The 17,397-nt window shown below is 38.2% G+C and overlaps 1 protein-coding gene across 4 annotated transcripts in view; it reads right to left on the reverse strand.

Annotated features, from left to right (window-relative positions):
• Window positions 1–9,216: 9,216 nt before the first annotated feature.
• Window positions 9,217–17,397, reverse strand: part of GABRB1 (gamma-aminobutyric acid type A receptor subunit beta1) — a 123,538-nt gene continuing 115,357 nt past the window's right edge. The window contains exons 8-10 of one of the 4 annotated variants that reach the window (XR_011150730.1): window positions 16,313–16,563; window positions 14,840–14,988; window positions 13,845–14,372 (exon numbers count right to left, since the gene is read on the reverse strand). Coding sequence is in view for 2 of the 4 variants with exons in the window: in XM_069014188.1 (XP_068870289.1) it covers window positions 9,217–9,564; window positions 16,313–16,563 (599 nt within the window). In the remaining 2 variants the exon portion in view is untranslated. Of the gene's footprint in view, window positions 9,565–13,844; window positions 14,989–16,312; window positions 16,564–17,397 lie in introns of those variants that run through there. The other 3 variants (XR_011150729.1, XM_069014188.1, XM_069014189.1) reach the window with 3 other exon arrangements.

Here is a 17,397-nt window from a genome sequence, read left to right on the forward strand (position 1 = left end):
TGATGTTTTCAGAAGGGGGTGCAGTGCTGGAGAGGAGCTGACCTATGTAGACTGAGAAAAGATATTCCCAGCTCACTTAATACAGGAGAAAATTGGTAAATTCTACTGGAAACTTTTCAGAAACCAGATGGAGTTTTGATTGTAGTATGTAGCAAAAGTTAAAAGCCGTAACACTAAAGAAGGGCACACCAGCAATCTTATGGTTTCTACTATTTATTAGACCATTTTTTCCCCACGTAAGAGCAAATTATCTGTAATGCTTACATAAATACTAATGCATAATTCTCACTGTATGTATATTAGGCAAGTTTTGTATAAATAAAAAGGCAAATTCTTGATGACTTTCTTCATAGTTTCAAAATCAGGGTCTTGATTTCTTCCACTATATTTTGTTGTGCCATAGCTTTTTGTGTATGCAAAGTTTAATACATCAACATAAAATAATGGACTTCAGAGTACTGGTCACAGAAGAGGAGGACAAGAAGCTATTGTAGAAAGGCTTCTATGAAAAGCATTTTAATGGGTTCATGGATAGGAAACCTAAATATAACAACTAGCACAGATGTTTTGTAGGTCAGAAAATGTTTTTAAAAATATGTATGTATGTCAAAGGTATTGTTTCTCTTTTATTTGGTACTGGTACATTTAATCAGATATACATGTTCTGTGTCAGCCACTGAAGAAAGAAAAAGTGTGGAGAAGTGGGTAAAGAGTTGAAAAGATGAAAGACTAGAAGATACATCTTACAGTGAAAGGACTGCAACCTCTAACAGATACCGCTTGATCATAGTTTTGGATTTCCATAAGCAACAAATTTCATAATGGATCAAATAACAGATAAAGGCCTTGTATAAATGGTACAAAATTCAAGCTAAAAATCACACTGGAATTGATAATTGTTTAGTTTTATTAAAAACCTGGGAAGAGTTACTGCAGGTTGTCCAGTAGCATGTTTAGGAGGATGCTGTTTTTTAATTGTGAGTGTAAGGAATAAATTTACCAAGTCCATTTATTTTATTTATAGGTATATTTGTGTTGACTATGCTTTTTTCTTTCCTCTAGATCTAGTTGCTTTATAGGAGAATACGGCCATATGTGTTTAAATGCTCCATATTGTCTGATGTGTGTTTGAAGGTATAAATCTTGCCCATATGATGGGCATGTATTGCTAAAAGGCTTTTATAGAGAAAAGAGGCTTTATTTTTTATTTTTATTGTTGCCATGCTCTTTTTATCATAGAGGACAAAAGGACTGGAGACTACTTTTATTTATAGTAGCAGATTTAATAACAGCAATTTATTTAATAAAAGTGTATCAAGTTTGGGATGTCGTTTGGATAGAAGAAATATGTGTGCTGATGTATTTATACAATTTATAGATATACTGTGTAAACTAAAAAAACAGATACCTAGAAAGTCTATACTTCAATGAAAGGTGGATATTTAATTTTTAGTGTATTGCTGAAACGAACTTTTGTGTTGCTACTTAGTTTTCAAGATCAACTGTTCAAAAAATACAAAACAGTTGTATTTTCTCAACCATAAAAGGCCACAAATAATAACTTCCATTTTTATGTACAACCAGTGAAGCTTCTATTGCAGAGTCTGCCATGTCTCTGATAGCAATTTTTTAAAATGTAGATGCTATTTTCAGTATTTCTGACTTTTTCTTAGTACTAAAGAGTATACATAGTTCCATTTTAAATTCTACAGTAAATTATGTAATAATGGATTTCTAATTAAGGGTATGTGGTGGTGTTTAGTATTATTCTATATTTCCATATCCTTTACTGTGGCACTGAACAGAAAAGGCTGAAAAATCTTTTTTCAATTATTTTTTGCTTTAAGAAGACAGGTTTCTGATACTGATGTTGTTGACAGAAATAAATGTGCAATGAGATGCTTTTTTTTAATAGGTGTTAGACTTTATTGAAAATCTGAGTATTTTTTTATATAACCATCAAAATTATGTTTCTGATAGAGGCATAACAACACTGTGTGAATGGCTAGAGGAGGACAGGAGCACCAGCTAATGAGCAGTTGAGAACTAGCAGCTGAAATATGGCACTGTGTTTGAAATGTGCATCCTGATCTTACATCTACTGAGAAACGTAAGGCATGTAATGGTCTCCAGCAGATGGCAAGGAAAAGGACCAAAAAGAACGGAGAAAAGAGCTTGCTCTTTGTACCATCTGTCAGAAAATGGTTTTGTCTTTGCTCAGAGAATTAGGTGTTTCTGGAACAAGCCAGGTCTCCTCTTATGACGGATAAGGCATTTGTGGAGACTACCAGACCAAATTAATGCAAAACGCTAGAGCTTTCACAAGACCCATTACACTGGTGTCACCTTCAGCTACACTTTGCTGAATGCAGGTGGACATGAGCAGGTAGCAAACAGGACAAACCTACACGGGACAGAAGCATGTGAAACAAGCTCATGGCCAGGAGCACGTCTGTCAAGTGTGCCCAGCCACGCTCCCTCCTGGCTGAGGAACAGGAGGATGGGTAAAGATGTTGGCATTACATTTCCAGACAGAGGTTTTCATAAAGTGTGAAGCTCTGCCATGCATGTCACAGCCCCTGGAGGAACTGTATGCTGGGACCAGAGTTAAATAAAACTGCACCAGTGACAAAAGCTGAGGACAGTTTGTGTGTGAGGAGCCCCCCTCACAAAGAAACTTGTGCCTGTGACTAAGAATTAGGCCAAAGGTGTGGGAGTTTAAAGAGACCCCATTAGCATTAAATAACTCAATTTTGTCCTTGCTTATCTGCTCCATTTGCCTATATCTGTATTTTCCTACGTCGATCCATGTGTGAGCTCATTCTAATTAACTGGCTTCAGCATATGGAATACCTTTGAGTGTGCACATCCCACCACACTAACTGGTAAATACTGTTCCCAGGAGGTGCTTCCCCTTTGGCCCAGTTCAAAAACATGGGTTCACATTCTCCCAGTCTTCACCCTGCAGAGCAGCTCACTTCTGGGTCCTGCATACATGGCATGGGCAAAAACCCCCCAACCAACCATCATAAATATGTTTAAGGAATCTCTCTGGTTTTGCAGGTACTAAGGAGAGACCTCTTGAGTATGTGATTTACACCAGAAACAGAACTTTGCACAGAAGGCTTTTTGAACCAAAAGCTAAATAAAATAGTACCTACAATATAATGGACACACTATGTGAAGTTTTAATTTCACCATGTGAAAAACACCTACAGAAATTCACATTGCATAAACATACCTGCAATTTGAATCAGAAAATGCAGCATATCTTGATACAAAATATAAAATTTAATTATAAAAATAATATTACTTGTCCTCCACCAGTGTTCATTGCACTTTTCTCTGTTTCACAGAAATCTTGCCTTGATTTCAGAAAAAAATACATTTTTCATATCAACCATGTCAGCTTTGATCTTGGTATTTCTTGATCTTGGTATCTGCACAGCAAGCTGTCAGTATGGGATTGACTATTGTTATAAAACTGCTTTTGCAACAAAGCAATTATATATGCCAAGAAGCTGTGTTTTTAAAAGATCTAAATAAGGCTGTAGAACATTTCTGAGTTCTGAAGCAAGCCTTTCTGATGGGAAACATGTTGAGACATAATTATACTTTCTTCTGAAAGGTGGTTTTAAGAAGCAGTTAACACCCTACCCTGAAGTATGCACATTTTGCTATCATTTTGAGTAGTGAATTAATATTTATAATGACGTATCAGCAGTAAAGGGATTTTTACTGGTACTAAAGAATGCTTTCATATGTGCATCGAGACAGTGTATAAATTTTTTTACTTCTTTAAGTCATCCTTAATTACATTTGGTGTTATAAGCTCTTTCCGCTGTAAAATTATAGTTCATACCTGCTTCAGGACCTCTCCAGAAAGACCAAAAGACCCCTACCAAAACCTAGAAAAGGAGGCAAATATCACAAAGATTCATTCTTTGGACTTTTGCAGGCCTGTGTAGAGAGTCCTACATAGAGAAGGCTCTGGCTATTTTTAAGCATTGGGTTAGTCAGTTAATTTATCTAATAGAGTAATGAAAGGCCCTGGAAGATATGGGGATTTTTACAACTAGGAACTGCTACAGTTCCACAGGGACTGCTTTGGTGAGGGACTATCTGTGGGGAAGGATTCCTAGCATCCTATAGACTAAATAATTTTTTTGATGGCTATGATAAAAGAGTATATTTTTCTTTTGGGGGGAATGCAGAGGTTTCAGATTTGCCATATTTCTGTTGATATTGATTTAAATGGGAGCCAGAGCAATGCTGGATGATGTAATGAGAACTGCTGTTCACTTCCTTTGTAAAACCCAATCCTGAATTCTTTACCTATGCCAAAGTCTCATTCAGCTCTATCTTGAAATGCTGATTTGCCAGCTTTGTTTCAGCAATGTTAGCTACAGTACACAACACTCAAAGTTTCCTCTGAAAATCTAAAAAAAATCAGGTAATATGGTGTCAGCTAGATCAAAACAGCAAACGACATTTCAGAGATGGGAACAAGGAAACTGGTGTGTTCACAGATGTGAATGAGATGGCTGATGTTCTCACCAAAATACATGATCTGCTAAATGAAACCTTATTTAGGAACATTTTCGGCAGTGTGATTGATTTTATTCTTCTGCATGAGACTGTGAAGGTACAGAGAGCCAATAATGAGTTAAAAGAAATTGATCAGAGATGATCTCTAGCAATATGACGTGCTTCTGCTGCCATGTGATTATTTTGGGTCCTCATTGGTATTGGTACTCAAATGCAATTGGATTTTGCAAAAAAAAAAAGGTGTAAAAGAGTGAGTACCAGGCCATTTCTTAGACTGGCAGCAGAATGAGACAAGAAATGATATTTTTATAATTCTGGGAGACTCAAGATTTCTTACAAAATAATTGAGAAATACACATGTCAAGGAGCAAACAACATCACTAGAGTTAACTCTGCACTCCAAGACAGTAAGTAGACCAAAGTCACCCAGTCTTCCTTTAAGAAATGCCAGATTTTTTATTTGTCACTTGATTCTTTCACCCTGTGCCTATACATTTCAGCATTACTACATGCTGAAATTCATTATTCTTGTGTGATCTCCTGCCTTCCTTGGGCTGCAGTGTGGTTGGCTGCCCATGGGGGTAGGAAGAAACATACTGGTAACAGTCACAGATCTTGGGAGGTTATGCTTTGTAATACAGAAACCATTTAAAAAGTATTTTTTTACATAACAGATATAATCCAGCCTTTTTTTTTATTAATACTCCCAAGGATGTGTTAGCAACGCATCCTCAGTATGTGAGAATTCATGACAATAGGCTCAGTGGTAATGGGAAACAGCTGCTGGAACACGGACCCCAGGCCCTGGGTGACTTCTCTCGTGATTTATGTCAAAAAATCCTCCACTTGCAGTACAAAGGGAAGGAACATTTCCTGTAAGGGTGAACTAGGTGAACCAGCAGATATTCTGAAATAGCAACCTCTGCGCTGTTCAGTGGTAGCATAAAGCACTGTAATGTCAAAAATATTACTGTTTCATTGAAGAGAGTATTTTTTGTGTTGAATAAGGTTGGGGTTCATCAAGCTTCTTTCTGCCAGAGAAGAGGGGCGGATTAAGGTGATCTTTGTCCTCTGCTAAGATAGCTGCTTTGTTGAAACTTGTAGGAAGGTAGTATCTCATAGATCCTTTCTGTTTTGTTATCTTTTGGTTGAAATTATTAATAGATTCAAATATTGTTGGGAGACTCCCAGGTAGGCACACAAATATACATGCTCAGTAACAGTAGAAATGCAATGCCTTGGGAAACCGAGCCAAAAATGACTTCCAGTAGAAATTGCATGAGAGCTGCACAAACTGTATGGGAGTTTAGCCAAAACCTAATTAGCAATAGGACCTTATCTATGCTGATCTTGAAGTCTGGTTCCTAAGGGTAGGGAAACTACTGAAGAACAACAGTGAGGGAACTTAACATTACAGCATTATTCACCTTTATTGAGTAAAGTCAGCCAAATTACTCCAACCTATCGGTGGGAAGAGATTGTGTTTCTTTTGTACTCCCTAATTTCTAGCTCCAGATGGCAACATACCTGGCTAACCCATAAACAGACTCATTTTGCCATCCCATGCCACTAATAACCACTGGCTTGCCCTTGCTGCCAAGCTATTGCTCTCAGGTGAGAAATGTTTTCTTCTGCTTTTTACTCTAGAAGTAGTTGTACCTACAGTTAGTGGCTCTTGCCTCTGTATGTGGTGGGGTTATTAGTCCCCGCTGCCAAACTTTGCACCAAGAGCTGGCAGCTGTTTCCTGACTCAAGGTGGTGGCTTCCAGCTCTTGCTGCAGATAGGCCTTGGTGTGTGCTGCTCAAAATGGGCTGCAGGGCTGGGATTTGGATTGGCGGCATCTATTCAACACCTCCTGGGGCGGAAGGGTAGATGCTCCTATTTTGGAACGTGCTGTTCTTAAGGACTTTTGCATTTGCATCTTGTTTTGTTAATGGCTTTTACTCTGCTCCATTCTTTTGTCTTTTTTTTTTTTTTTGCTTGGAACTGCACAATATAACTGCTTTTACTCCATGTGCCTATCATCTGTGCCAGAAGTATCTGGCTGAACCATAAATTAGAAAAATATGTGTATGCAGATGTTAGGGGCCTACAAGAAAAAAATGCTGAAGACCAGTAAAGGTGATCTTTGCCCTTGTAATCAAAAATAAAGGATCCTTTTTTTTTTAACCTAAAGTCTTCTTTTCATGTCATGTTGGATGTTGGGTCTTCCAAAATGTTTAGTGCAGCTGTAAGCAGAGAGGTAGTATCATCTCTTCACCACTGGATCAGCTGGGCTTAATTACTGACCCGTGGTCTGTCCGTGAATATCTTTGGCAAATCAGGTAATGCAAAAACATGAGTCACTGATGGTTGTTGTGTTTTACACTGCAAATCTGCAGGATGTATTACTTTCTTTGAATTAATTTTTGTGTATAACCACAAAGCAGGCAAATTCAATGACTCATGGACTTACTCTGTAAAGTCTAGTGCCAGTTCAAAGAATTCAAAACCATTTAATGGAATAGGTGTTTGGAATGGAGAGCACATACGGTCCTACTGCTGTCTCCCTCCTGGGGCTATTTTTTGCAGTTAAAGTTCAGTTTGCAAGGCTTCCTTGTGTTCTCTGTATTCTTTATTTTACAATACCAAAATAATATTGTTAGTTTCCACTGAAATATTCTTGATATAAACACTGCTTAACTATAACTAAAAACTTAATCAAACTGTCCCATGTGGAACTCTTGTTTAAAAATTATTTGGAGTTTTTTCAGGGAGGGGATAGGCATACATAGCCTTTTCAAAAGAGCCATTTGCCTGAATTAGTATTTGTCCCGAATCACCTCAAGTTGTACTCAGTGGCTGATTATCTTGTAAAACTGTGCAACTCTTTAGTAGACTGGAGACTAAAGATTGTAGCAGCAGAGAGAAGACACCTGAGGAGACCACCATTGTGCTCCATTGAACCTGGGATGAGACTGGGACTTGGGAGCCCACATAAAAACTGATAGTTTCAAAGACACCCCTTATACCAGCAATGTCAAATGCCTGGTTTGCAGCCTTACAACTTTTGTAGTGAGTAAATTAAACCTATTCCCTTTCTTGTTTGGTGATTCTATGATTCCAGACTCTTTCTGGAGAAGCCTGCTGCACAAACAAAGGGAAGGGGCAGCAGGCCCTGGTCTGTGAGAAGGTTCAGGTCTTTCACAACATGACAAACCATAACATGTAGGAGGGTTTCATTTACTATTATGTTCTGATTGAAGAGATTTCAATGTCAGTTGGCAATAAGGTCATCAGCTGACCTTACTGCCAGGCAATGAGGAACTACTGAAGGAGATTTCCACATCACTTTGTTTGCATCCTGACCAGTGTTTCTTTCTGTACCAGCTTCCATTGATAGAATCACCTCTGTACCTACATAGACTCTGTTGGCTTGTATATCTTGACTCTCCTAAAAGTATGAAACTCTTGCAATATGAAAAAAACCAACTGATAATAGTTTCAATAAAATGCTGTTAGGCAGCATAGCATCAGCGCTCTTAGGAAACTATTGGCAACAGAGAAGGGAAATTGATTTAATATAGATAGGAGATGACTGACCTTTTGCTTCTCAGTTGCATGGATGTTGCTAGCCCTTTGCCTGTGGTTCCTTGGCTGGAGTTGTATCAGGCAATAGGCAGCCAGGTAAGAAGAGGCAACTCCTCAGGAGTGCACCAGTGTTGCCGATGTGCCGTAAGACTCAGCTGCGTCTCCTGGTCCTCAGCGGAATAAAGAAATCTGAAGGAAACTGCAGAAATTTCCTCAGATCTGTTCTCAGAATTCTACCAACTTTTGGGAGACAGTTGCAATTACCAGCCACAGGAAACCTGGGAATTAAGAAAAATCTTGGCCTGGGATATCCCTCAGAGTTGCTTCAAGGAATGAACACGTTTGTTTTCTCCTTTTTAATAAAAAATTACTTATGTCACAATTTTTCTCATAAATATCAACTTTGCTACTTTGTGGAAATAACAAAATTCCATTGAGATCAAATCAGCTGATTCCTTGCTTGGAAACTCAGTGGGACTTCTATCTGCTATCCTTTGTTTCTTTTGAAGATCTCGGCCTCTGAAAATGTGTTCAGACTTCTCTTTGAGTGACACTTCTCAAACACACTATGGAAATACTTCCCAGTATAACTATTAAATTTGAAGTGAAGCATGGTGCAATAGTTATAATCCTTTACACTGTAATTTCTTCAAATTTCTCTACACTCTAAATGGTGAAAGATAGTGACATAGATACTACTAGTAGTTTGACTGTGTTGTTTGGAAGCATGCTGCTGTGAGCTGCCAATATGTGATAAGAAATAACAGTGGAACAAATTTTTACTCCACTTAACAAAAGTTATGTTTGGTACAGAAGGATCATGGGTGATGCATAAACTTTGTAAAAAACAAGGTAGAGCAATTTTTCTCAAGATGCTCCTTAAGAGCTGATCTGTACTATTCTGATCTAAATGTTGTAAGCCTGGATTTGTGTTGGGTTGTTGTTTTTTTTAAAAGCTTAAATCTAGAAGTGTTCCACAGCTGAGTATCTTACATTGAACATGGAACATTATAGCTACTGCAGTTCTTCAGAGTTAATGAAATTGAGAAGGAAAAGAAACCAGTCTATGTGAGTCTGTGGTAACATTGTTGCATAAATTAGTGGACATAATACAGCCAGTAAACAACATTAAAAAGAATAAACATGATGGGAAAGACCATTCTGGACCACTTGTCTATCAGGTTAACATCTGTCAAATCAGGGATTTTGACTTTGATCTGGGATGCCCTCCTTCGTAAGTGTCCTTTTTTATGGAGCCTGTGCCTGTCCAGAGCACTCCTGTTGTAGAGGTCTCTGCTGGAAGTGGCTCTTCTGTACTGCAGGTTGGCACTGTCGTACATGTACGTGGTGGCTCGGGGGTCACGGAGGCTCATGGACACATCTGAACTGCCAACGTCATTTCGTATTTCAAGTGGTCTGAGAAGCATGTTTCCATGGGCATCAACCTGTGTCAAGGAAGGAATGTGGATTAGACAAGTTCCTCAGCCAGCCCAAGGTGTTTCCTCGATGGACCTTGTAGCTCTAGTGTCGAGGTGCTCCTGGGGCTGCAATGACAGTCATGGCTGCTACAGCATTCACAAAAGTGAAAAGATACTGATTACATTTTCCTGACTAGTGTGAAATTAGCTATTAAACATCTAAGCACCTTCCATGCTCACTCAGCTTCTTGGTCTTGTAGTTCAGTTAGTTGTCTTGTCCTCTGTGAAGTAAGACTTTTGTCTTTTTCTTTTACTTGGATCATGGCCTTTATGAAATACTGGTTTTTAAAGTCTGTAGACTGGGCACCTGAAGCTTTCAAATACTTGAGGTGAAAAGAAAATGTTGCTGTTTCTGCCCATTTTAAACAGTTTTTGACTGTTTTAGTGCTGCAGATTAGTTTCTAAAAGTTTTGTAACAATGGGTTCATCATATGAAGAGCATGTAGATACATGCATATTTTATCAGTTATTGTAAAATACTCATGATGAGAATTGCTTTTGGGCAATTACTGTATTACAGGGATGGAAATCATAGCACACTTAACTTGTTCATGTGCATATAGAATAACCCATTTCATTCAATGAAATCTTACATTCAGTTGCATTTTTATGTATTGGTATCAGAAGCAGTTGTTTCAAATACATTTGTCACTTTATTTGTGCTATTAGTCAGAGCACTGTTTTAAGTACCTAAGCAAAGAACTGAAAACTGCAACCAGTATGGACATGTCTGGAACAAACAACTATATATATGTATATATAAAATATTTTTCGTATCATTTTATTTCTTATGTATGAATGTAATTAACCATGAATTACTGCGTTGCTACAAAGTGTTTTCCTTTTCACAAATCTTTAGTTTTCTACATGTTTGTAGTAAAACCTCTTTTGAAAAGTTTTTGTAGTGTTTCCAGGCTGACTTCTGACTTCTCCATAAAGACTTACTGGATGTTTCAAATTCACAGATATTTAAACATTCACTGTAGCTCATATGAGGGAAATATACATCAGAACACAGGCCTCTTAAATGAAACTTCAAGGTCTTCACCTCGAGGTGTGAATATTAATGTTGTTTCTGATAAACTGTGGTATTTGACCGATCTCAAATTTATAACAAACTAGACCATGTCTGTGGATACCTTTATATCAGGGAATAAGATATTAATTATAGACAATACCTAGTCTTGTGAAGCATCATTGATATACAATGCTTTGTTTACATTCTGAGCTTTACATTTTTAGTATGACATAGTAGAGCTAGGAAAGGATATTATAAACTACAGCAGATTTGAAGTATGTGCAAGAAAAGATTCCAAGCAAAACACACAGGGAAAACCAGGCTCTGTGGGCTGCTGCAAAGGAAAGCTGGGACCACAGAAAGTTTCAGTTCCACCTGGCAATGCAGAAGATGTTCCTTCCCATCACCAGGAGAAATCTTTACACCATAACTGCTGGCATATTTGCACTGTGCCAGACTAAGCACTTAATAACTGAAAGCAAAGCAGTGAAGGGACTATTCATGCAAAAACCACACAAGAGAACTGAGTCTTCTAAGTGAAGTAATAAGTCATCACAGATAGAAAATGCAATAGTCAGGTTAGGAAATGGATTCTGTATGTGCTGAAACGAGCATTCAGTGGGAACACCCCAGTTTCCACCATAGTTTTGGTGGGAAAAGTTCACATATTCTGGGTTAGAAAGGCCAGCTTGTCACAAATCAGCATGGCATTTCAAATGTTTCCTTGAGATATGGGCTATCCAGTTCACACTTTTTAGGTCAATTCTTCAAATCTAAGAAGGAGGATTTAAGCTAGGGTTTCCTACTCTCCAGAGGACTGCCGTAACTATAGGACTATTCCTTTACTCTGAAGATCTGACATTATTTTTGTGGAAAAAACCAGTGATCTCAGAGTTGTCTCTGTGAAAAGAGTTTGTTTTTAATTCTCAGAAGATAGGTCAATCTTTTCTTTCCAGTTTTATGAAACAGCTCTTTGAGCTGTCTTTGATTACATAATCTAATGTGTAAGATAATTGAGTTTAGTGTTATAATAATAGTAACAATAATGCAAGCATAATTAAGCAGTTATTATAACTTTTCTTTTGGGAAGACAACTCATAACTGCCTACACTCTGAAGTGATTCACAGGGATCTTTCTTAAACTAATATGCTCTGACAATTTATTTTGAGCCAAGCAGTGTCTGAATTCCTGCTCTAAGTGTTCTGAATGAACCTGTTATTTTTGAAACAAATTTAATTTAAACCATATTAGGCAAGATGATTTGCATGTCATGAAGCAAGCTGGCCTTGGAATTGCAGCCTTTGCAATTCAGAGCAAAGAGCCTTACACTGATCTTGACTAAATTAGCTCATGGAAGTATAAAAGATGTTCTTATGTACCTGGTCAAATGCTTTGTGCAATTTCCCACATCATTATAACCCTTTCAGTATATTTTGAAGTTCACTCCAAAGAATTAAAACTTGTGCAGCTGACCTCCTGCTGCTGAGCCAACAACTGTGGTGAAATTGTTCTCCTCAGATGCACTTGGTTCATTATAATCTAATTGTAATACTAACCCACACCTCCATCCACGGTATGACCACCCCGCCCGGGCATGTGCTCCGTATTTTATTGAAGCAAGACAATTTTACACCAATCAGTAACAAAGGTACATATGACTAGAGTCACTCAAGTTCCACCTAAATGTAAAGAAATAGGATACAAATAAGTTGAGAATGGGGAAATGTTAGGGAAGACTTCATTGTAAGTACTGGCATTGATCGATGGGTTGAACCTGTCTTCTACCCCATAGGGAAGCCTATTGGGTAAGAATCACTCTGTGCTGAATCCTTTCATTGGGGATTAGCATTTGTCTGTGTATTTCTTTAAATATGTTGTTGCAGTCAGATACTATCACTGTCAATCCTTGACCCTTAACCTATCACCATTTTTTATTAATGAACAGTGATATTCCATAAGCTGTTAGTGTGAGTCCTTCACAGGTGCTGGTGGTTGCTGGCAGCAGGTGACATACTCAAATAAAGAGGAAGACCCACTAAAGGGTCATAAATTGGGAAGACCTGCTGAGGGGTCTCCCTTAGACTGTCCCTGACTAAGTCAGTGAAACCACCCTCTGATCCAGCAGGACAGTTCAGTGAAGGGTCCCCCTAACAGGACAGACTGGCCTTGGCTTTCCTGGGGCGTTGACAAACAAGTCGAACACTAAGGGTTGAGTAAATGTCCCCACAATAAGGGTCAATGAAACCTCCTTTTTTCATGTGACACTTAGAAAATTAGTTTCCTGCTCAGGATCATCGAATGATATTGTATGTGTAAAATAGTTAAGTAACAAAAAGAAAACAACCCAAAACAACAGTCCTGTATTGACCACATAAAGAGTAGTCAGACAGCTCTAGGGGAAGTGCATGTTAGCATTCCTTGACAGAGTATGGGTCTCAAATGCTTAGTGCTGTCTGGAATGAATTTTTACCTTTTTTTTTTTTTTTTAACCTTAACTGTTGGGAGATAAAAGGTAAGAACTTCTGTTTTCTCTCAGTACAAACCCATTGTTTCTTCCTCTTAAGATGAAAGACTCAGGGCCATGTTATTCATACAAGCTATCTTATTGGAACAAATGCTGTAGTGTTAGCACAATCTGATCTGCAAAGAAACAGCTTATGCTCATCAGGGCTGTTCTAATTCACAAGGAGATTTACTTGAAGGTTAAGATAGTTGTGTGGTTATGTGCTTCCCTTCTTTTTCTCCTTCCAGTAGCCACTGTATTGGAAAATTGTATGTTTTTCTTGTGGCTAGTCTCTGGCTTTCTATCCCAAGTGTTTAGCATTTCACAGAACAGTTGAAAGGAACGTGTGATGCTGCGCAGAACTGGGGAGACAATCTATCACTTGCCTTGTGTTGTCATTTATGAACCTTTTGATGGCTCAGCTCCTTTCCAACTCGCATTACGATTGCATTCTAACTTTTTCTCATACTTAAGAGATATCTTCTGTGTAATTACTATTCACACTATAATTGTCTGGGGGAACAAGCAATTGTATGCATGGACAATCTCAATATTTTCTTGCTGGGTGGTTTGTCCTATATATCCATAATTATGCTGATGTCAGTGACATTTAGCTTTGACAAATGAACAAGGAGATATAAACAGTCTTTATGCTTTATTCAGAGAAACAGAAAGATTGTTTACTACAAATGAATATTTTTAATATTAAAAATAAAAATGGCATAAATTGTGCAACTGGAGAGACTTCACTTTCACCTTCTTCAGTCTGTAGAGCAAGGAACAGCCACCTAAGAAACAGCAGTTCAGTTTCATTTTTCATCTGGTCTTCTCTATACTGTTAATAACATATCGTGGTCAGTTGCTGAGTGTTGCTCACACATCTAAAGCTTGTGTAATCTGGTGAAGGAATTTGAACTCTTTTAGTCTTTGGAGTTATATGTCACATAGGAACAATCGATATCTTCACCTGGCACAAAGAGATGAAGCACTGTTACATATCTTCTGATAGTTACTAGTCCCTGTATGGATAAGTGGTGTGGGTCAAGAGTAAAAGGGAAAAAATATCCTATAGCTATACATACTTACAGCTGTACTTCTTTTATGCTAAAAAAAAAAAAAAAAACAACCTTTCCCCTGCTCTGGTGCAGGCATCATAATACCAGTGAAAACTCTCAAAACATGATGGAGAGGGGCTGGGAGTGGTTTCACTAGAGGGCACATAACCTCACTGTGTCCCACTGCTCCGGTGCACTCTTCCTGCCAAAGACAGAAATACAACTGTTTGGCATCAACATTTCTGTGATGAGTAAAATTAATGTTCACAATGTACCACATCAATATGTGGGATACAAAATTCACTAATACCCATTCACATGTGTGTGTTTATGTATATGTGTATATGTATGTATTTAAGATCACAAACCTGTACTGTACAAGCAGAAAGCAGTCAGTTCACTGAAAGCACTCTCAGTTTCAGAATGAGATTGCTGTCTGAAGTGTGAGTACTTACAAATCCTGGTACAAAGCATGTATGACTTCCTTTTCCTATCAGAAAAATGCTGGTGTATGCATGTGGTGCTTTAACAACTTTCCATCCCATTCTGAGTACCATTCTCAGTGTAATCTTTGCTGTACAACATTTAGACAAAAGCTTTTAGGTATGAGTTATGGCATTTTTTTAGTTAAACAAACTCTCCAAATACATAGGAAAATAACTTACCTGCACTCTTATCCTTTACTCAGTTCAGTGCACGGGGGCGCATGTAGCCAAGGCTGACCTCTGAAGAAGTCTTGATTTCCTCTTTGTCATGAATCCTTGCTGTGCTGCTTCTCAGCTAGGCTGGGTTATCTCAGGAGCTGTTGAGGTAGCTGGTCAGAGTGTGGGTTATGTTGTTTTTTTCCCTTCCTTATTTTCCATAGAAATGGATAGACAGTGTCTCTGCACAACAATCCATACTGGGGTGGCTTATCTGCTCTGCTCTGTGGAAGACAGTACTTTTTGGGGTCTTGGAGACTGCTGATTGCCTGAACTGAATTTGTGCCCTCACTGTAATAAAGCATCGCCTACACAATGGGACAGAAGGCTAAGTAAGAACTTTTAATGGACTCATGAGTTCACTGATACTGAGAATATGACGGCTTTGTTAATGATGCATAGCTGTAGTGGTGGGACACCAGACATACAGCTCTAGAATCAGCTATCACAGAGTTTCTGAAATGCACTTCCTGATGTGTATGTGACACTAACCATCTATCAAGATAAAGTCTTACTTGTTAGAGTTTTATGTGTCAGTCTCATTCTTCAAACTGAACAGAGGGCTTGAATATAATTTTGTCCAAACGTTATCACCTCAGGCTGTAACAGTACAGAAGTTTACAGGACAGCATAGGCAAGCTCTCATTAATACTTGGATGTAATATGTAAAGTAGAGGAAAGAAGAAAATTTTTGGCTCGTTACAATATGTATTTCCCCCTGAGTCAGACTGGGCCAAATACACCTGAGGCTTCAAAGGGTTTATTTCCAAAAAACTGGGAAAAAGTGAAATTGGTTTATAGACGTTTGCAAGCTCTCGGTGATGTATTGCAAAATTAAACTTGTCCTCATTAAAAATACGTCCATAGTATTACTTCCTGAAGTTTTTCTGGCTTGTTGTTTTTAAGAGGGGATAGTTGCGTTGTGCTTGAATTTAGCTGAGGGAAAAATCCTGACATCTGTGAGAGCTGTTAGAACCTAGCAGCAGCATTCTTGTGTTCCTCAAAGCTCAGTGCTACCAGGCTTCATTCAGGGCTCACTGAAGCAACAGAGCCTATCTTTGCTTTTCATTTTTGGTGAAGTTTCTGTGTGTAAAGAGGAACTTTATTATAAACATTTCTTCTATACCACCTTCTAAAGCAAAAAAACCATACAGTTGAAGTGATAAATATTTAACTTCCTTGTACCCCTTGTATTTCTTCTCTGCTGCAAAAAAATGTGTCCTGAATATTAATTTGCATTTTCTGTATTTTCTTACTCTGTTTTCAGTTGAAGATGGAACAGACCATATGTTGCTGTAATCTCCTTAAAATACAATTTTTCTCTAGGCAATCTTAAATGCTTTTGCATGTTTTCCAGCTGTATTTATCTCTACCATCATATACATGAACATTGTCACAGTAAAAATAATGTCTGAAAAGACAGCTTGAACATTTTACCTGGACTCTATTTGTTTCCAGTTTGCTCTTCTTGCCTGTAGCATGTCCTGCCCTGTCTGCTGTCTTTTTCTGATGTTGAGGTCCTTTCCCAAAGAAGATGTAGTTTACAAAGGCATATTCCAGCAAGGCCAGGAACACAAACACAAAGCATCCCATCAGGTAAATATCTATTGCCTTGACATAGGGAATCTTCGGCAAGGTCTCCCTGAGGTGGGTGCTGATGGTGGTCATGGTCAGCACAGTCGTGATTCCTGCGAAAGGAAGAAATAGACATCGACTAATAAGACAAGGAAGGAGATTTGATCACAAAAGGCATAATGGCAGCATTGCAGTTCTCATGCAGATGGATTAATGATGTGATCAGATTCTTAGCAGCCAAGGGAATGCGTTTTGCAGAACTGGAAAGGAAGATATCCTTGCTGAGAGCACCTTCCTTGCCTTTTCCTGCAATGGAGGGTGAATGAAATATTACCTTCAGTAACCCAGGCTATGTTGGAACATCTTGCTTTAATTTTTGCAAAAACTGTGCTAGGGAATGTGGTATTAGCTCACCTGGATAGCAGAGTTGATTGGTGTTCTTTCTATGTGAGAAAATGCTTCTCACTTTATTTACAGCAGTAGCTCTTCTTGACCCCATAGGGTGATTTGCATTGTTGTGGGGATCTGGAATAAGTATCTAGCTTTTGATTGAAAATGGAGGGTTGAAAGGAGAAAGGGAAGCCTTTTGATAAAGTGATGGTCTTTGATGAAGTAATACATATGCTTTTGCCAAAACAACTTTTCCTATTAACTAGGTGCTTGCAAGTAAAGCATTTCCATCTCATTGTGTTATCCACTGCTGAATGGTTTTTTTTTCTCATATGTGTTTTTCTTTTAGCTGGATGAAATTACTTTTTAGTCTGGTTTAATCACAGGTCATTAATGCATGTAGATAATAGCTCTAGGCACAGATGTAACAACTTTAATGTGCAGAGAGGTGAGACAAAATAGAAGTGGGACAAACTGGCTTACTGGAAATAGAGTTGAAAAACATACATGCCTTAAAGCACAGATAGTGGCAGAATATCTTCATTGTTATGGAAAGT

Source organism: Aphelocoma coerulescens, chromosome 4, assembly GCF_041296385.1.
Source record: "Aphelocoma coerulescens isolate FSJ_1873_10779 chromosome 4, UR_Acoe_1.0, whole genome shotgun sequence".
In the NCBI taxonomy this organism is placed as follows: Eukaryota; Metazoa; Chordata; class Aves; order Passeriformes; family Corvidae; genus Aphelocoma; species Aphelocoma coerulescens.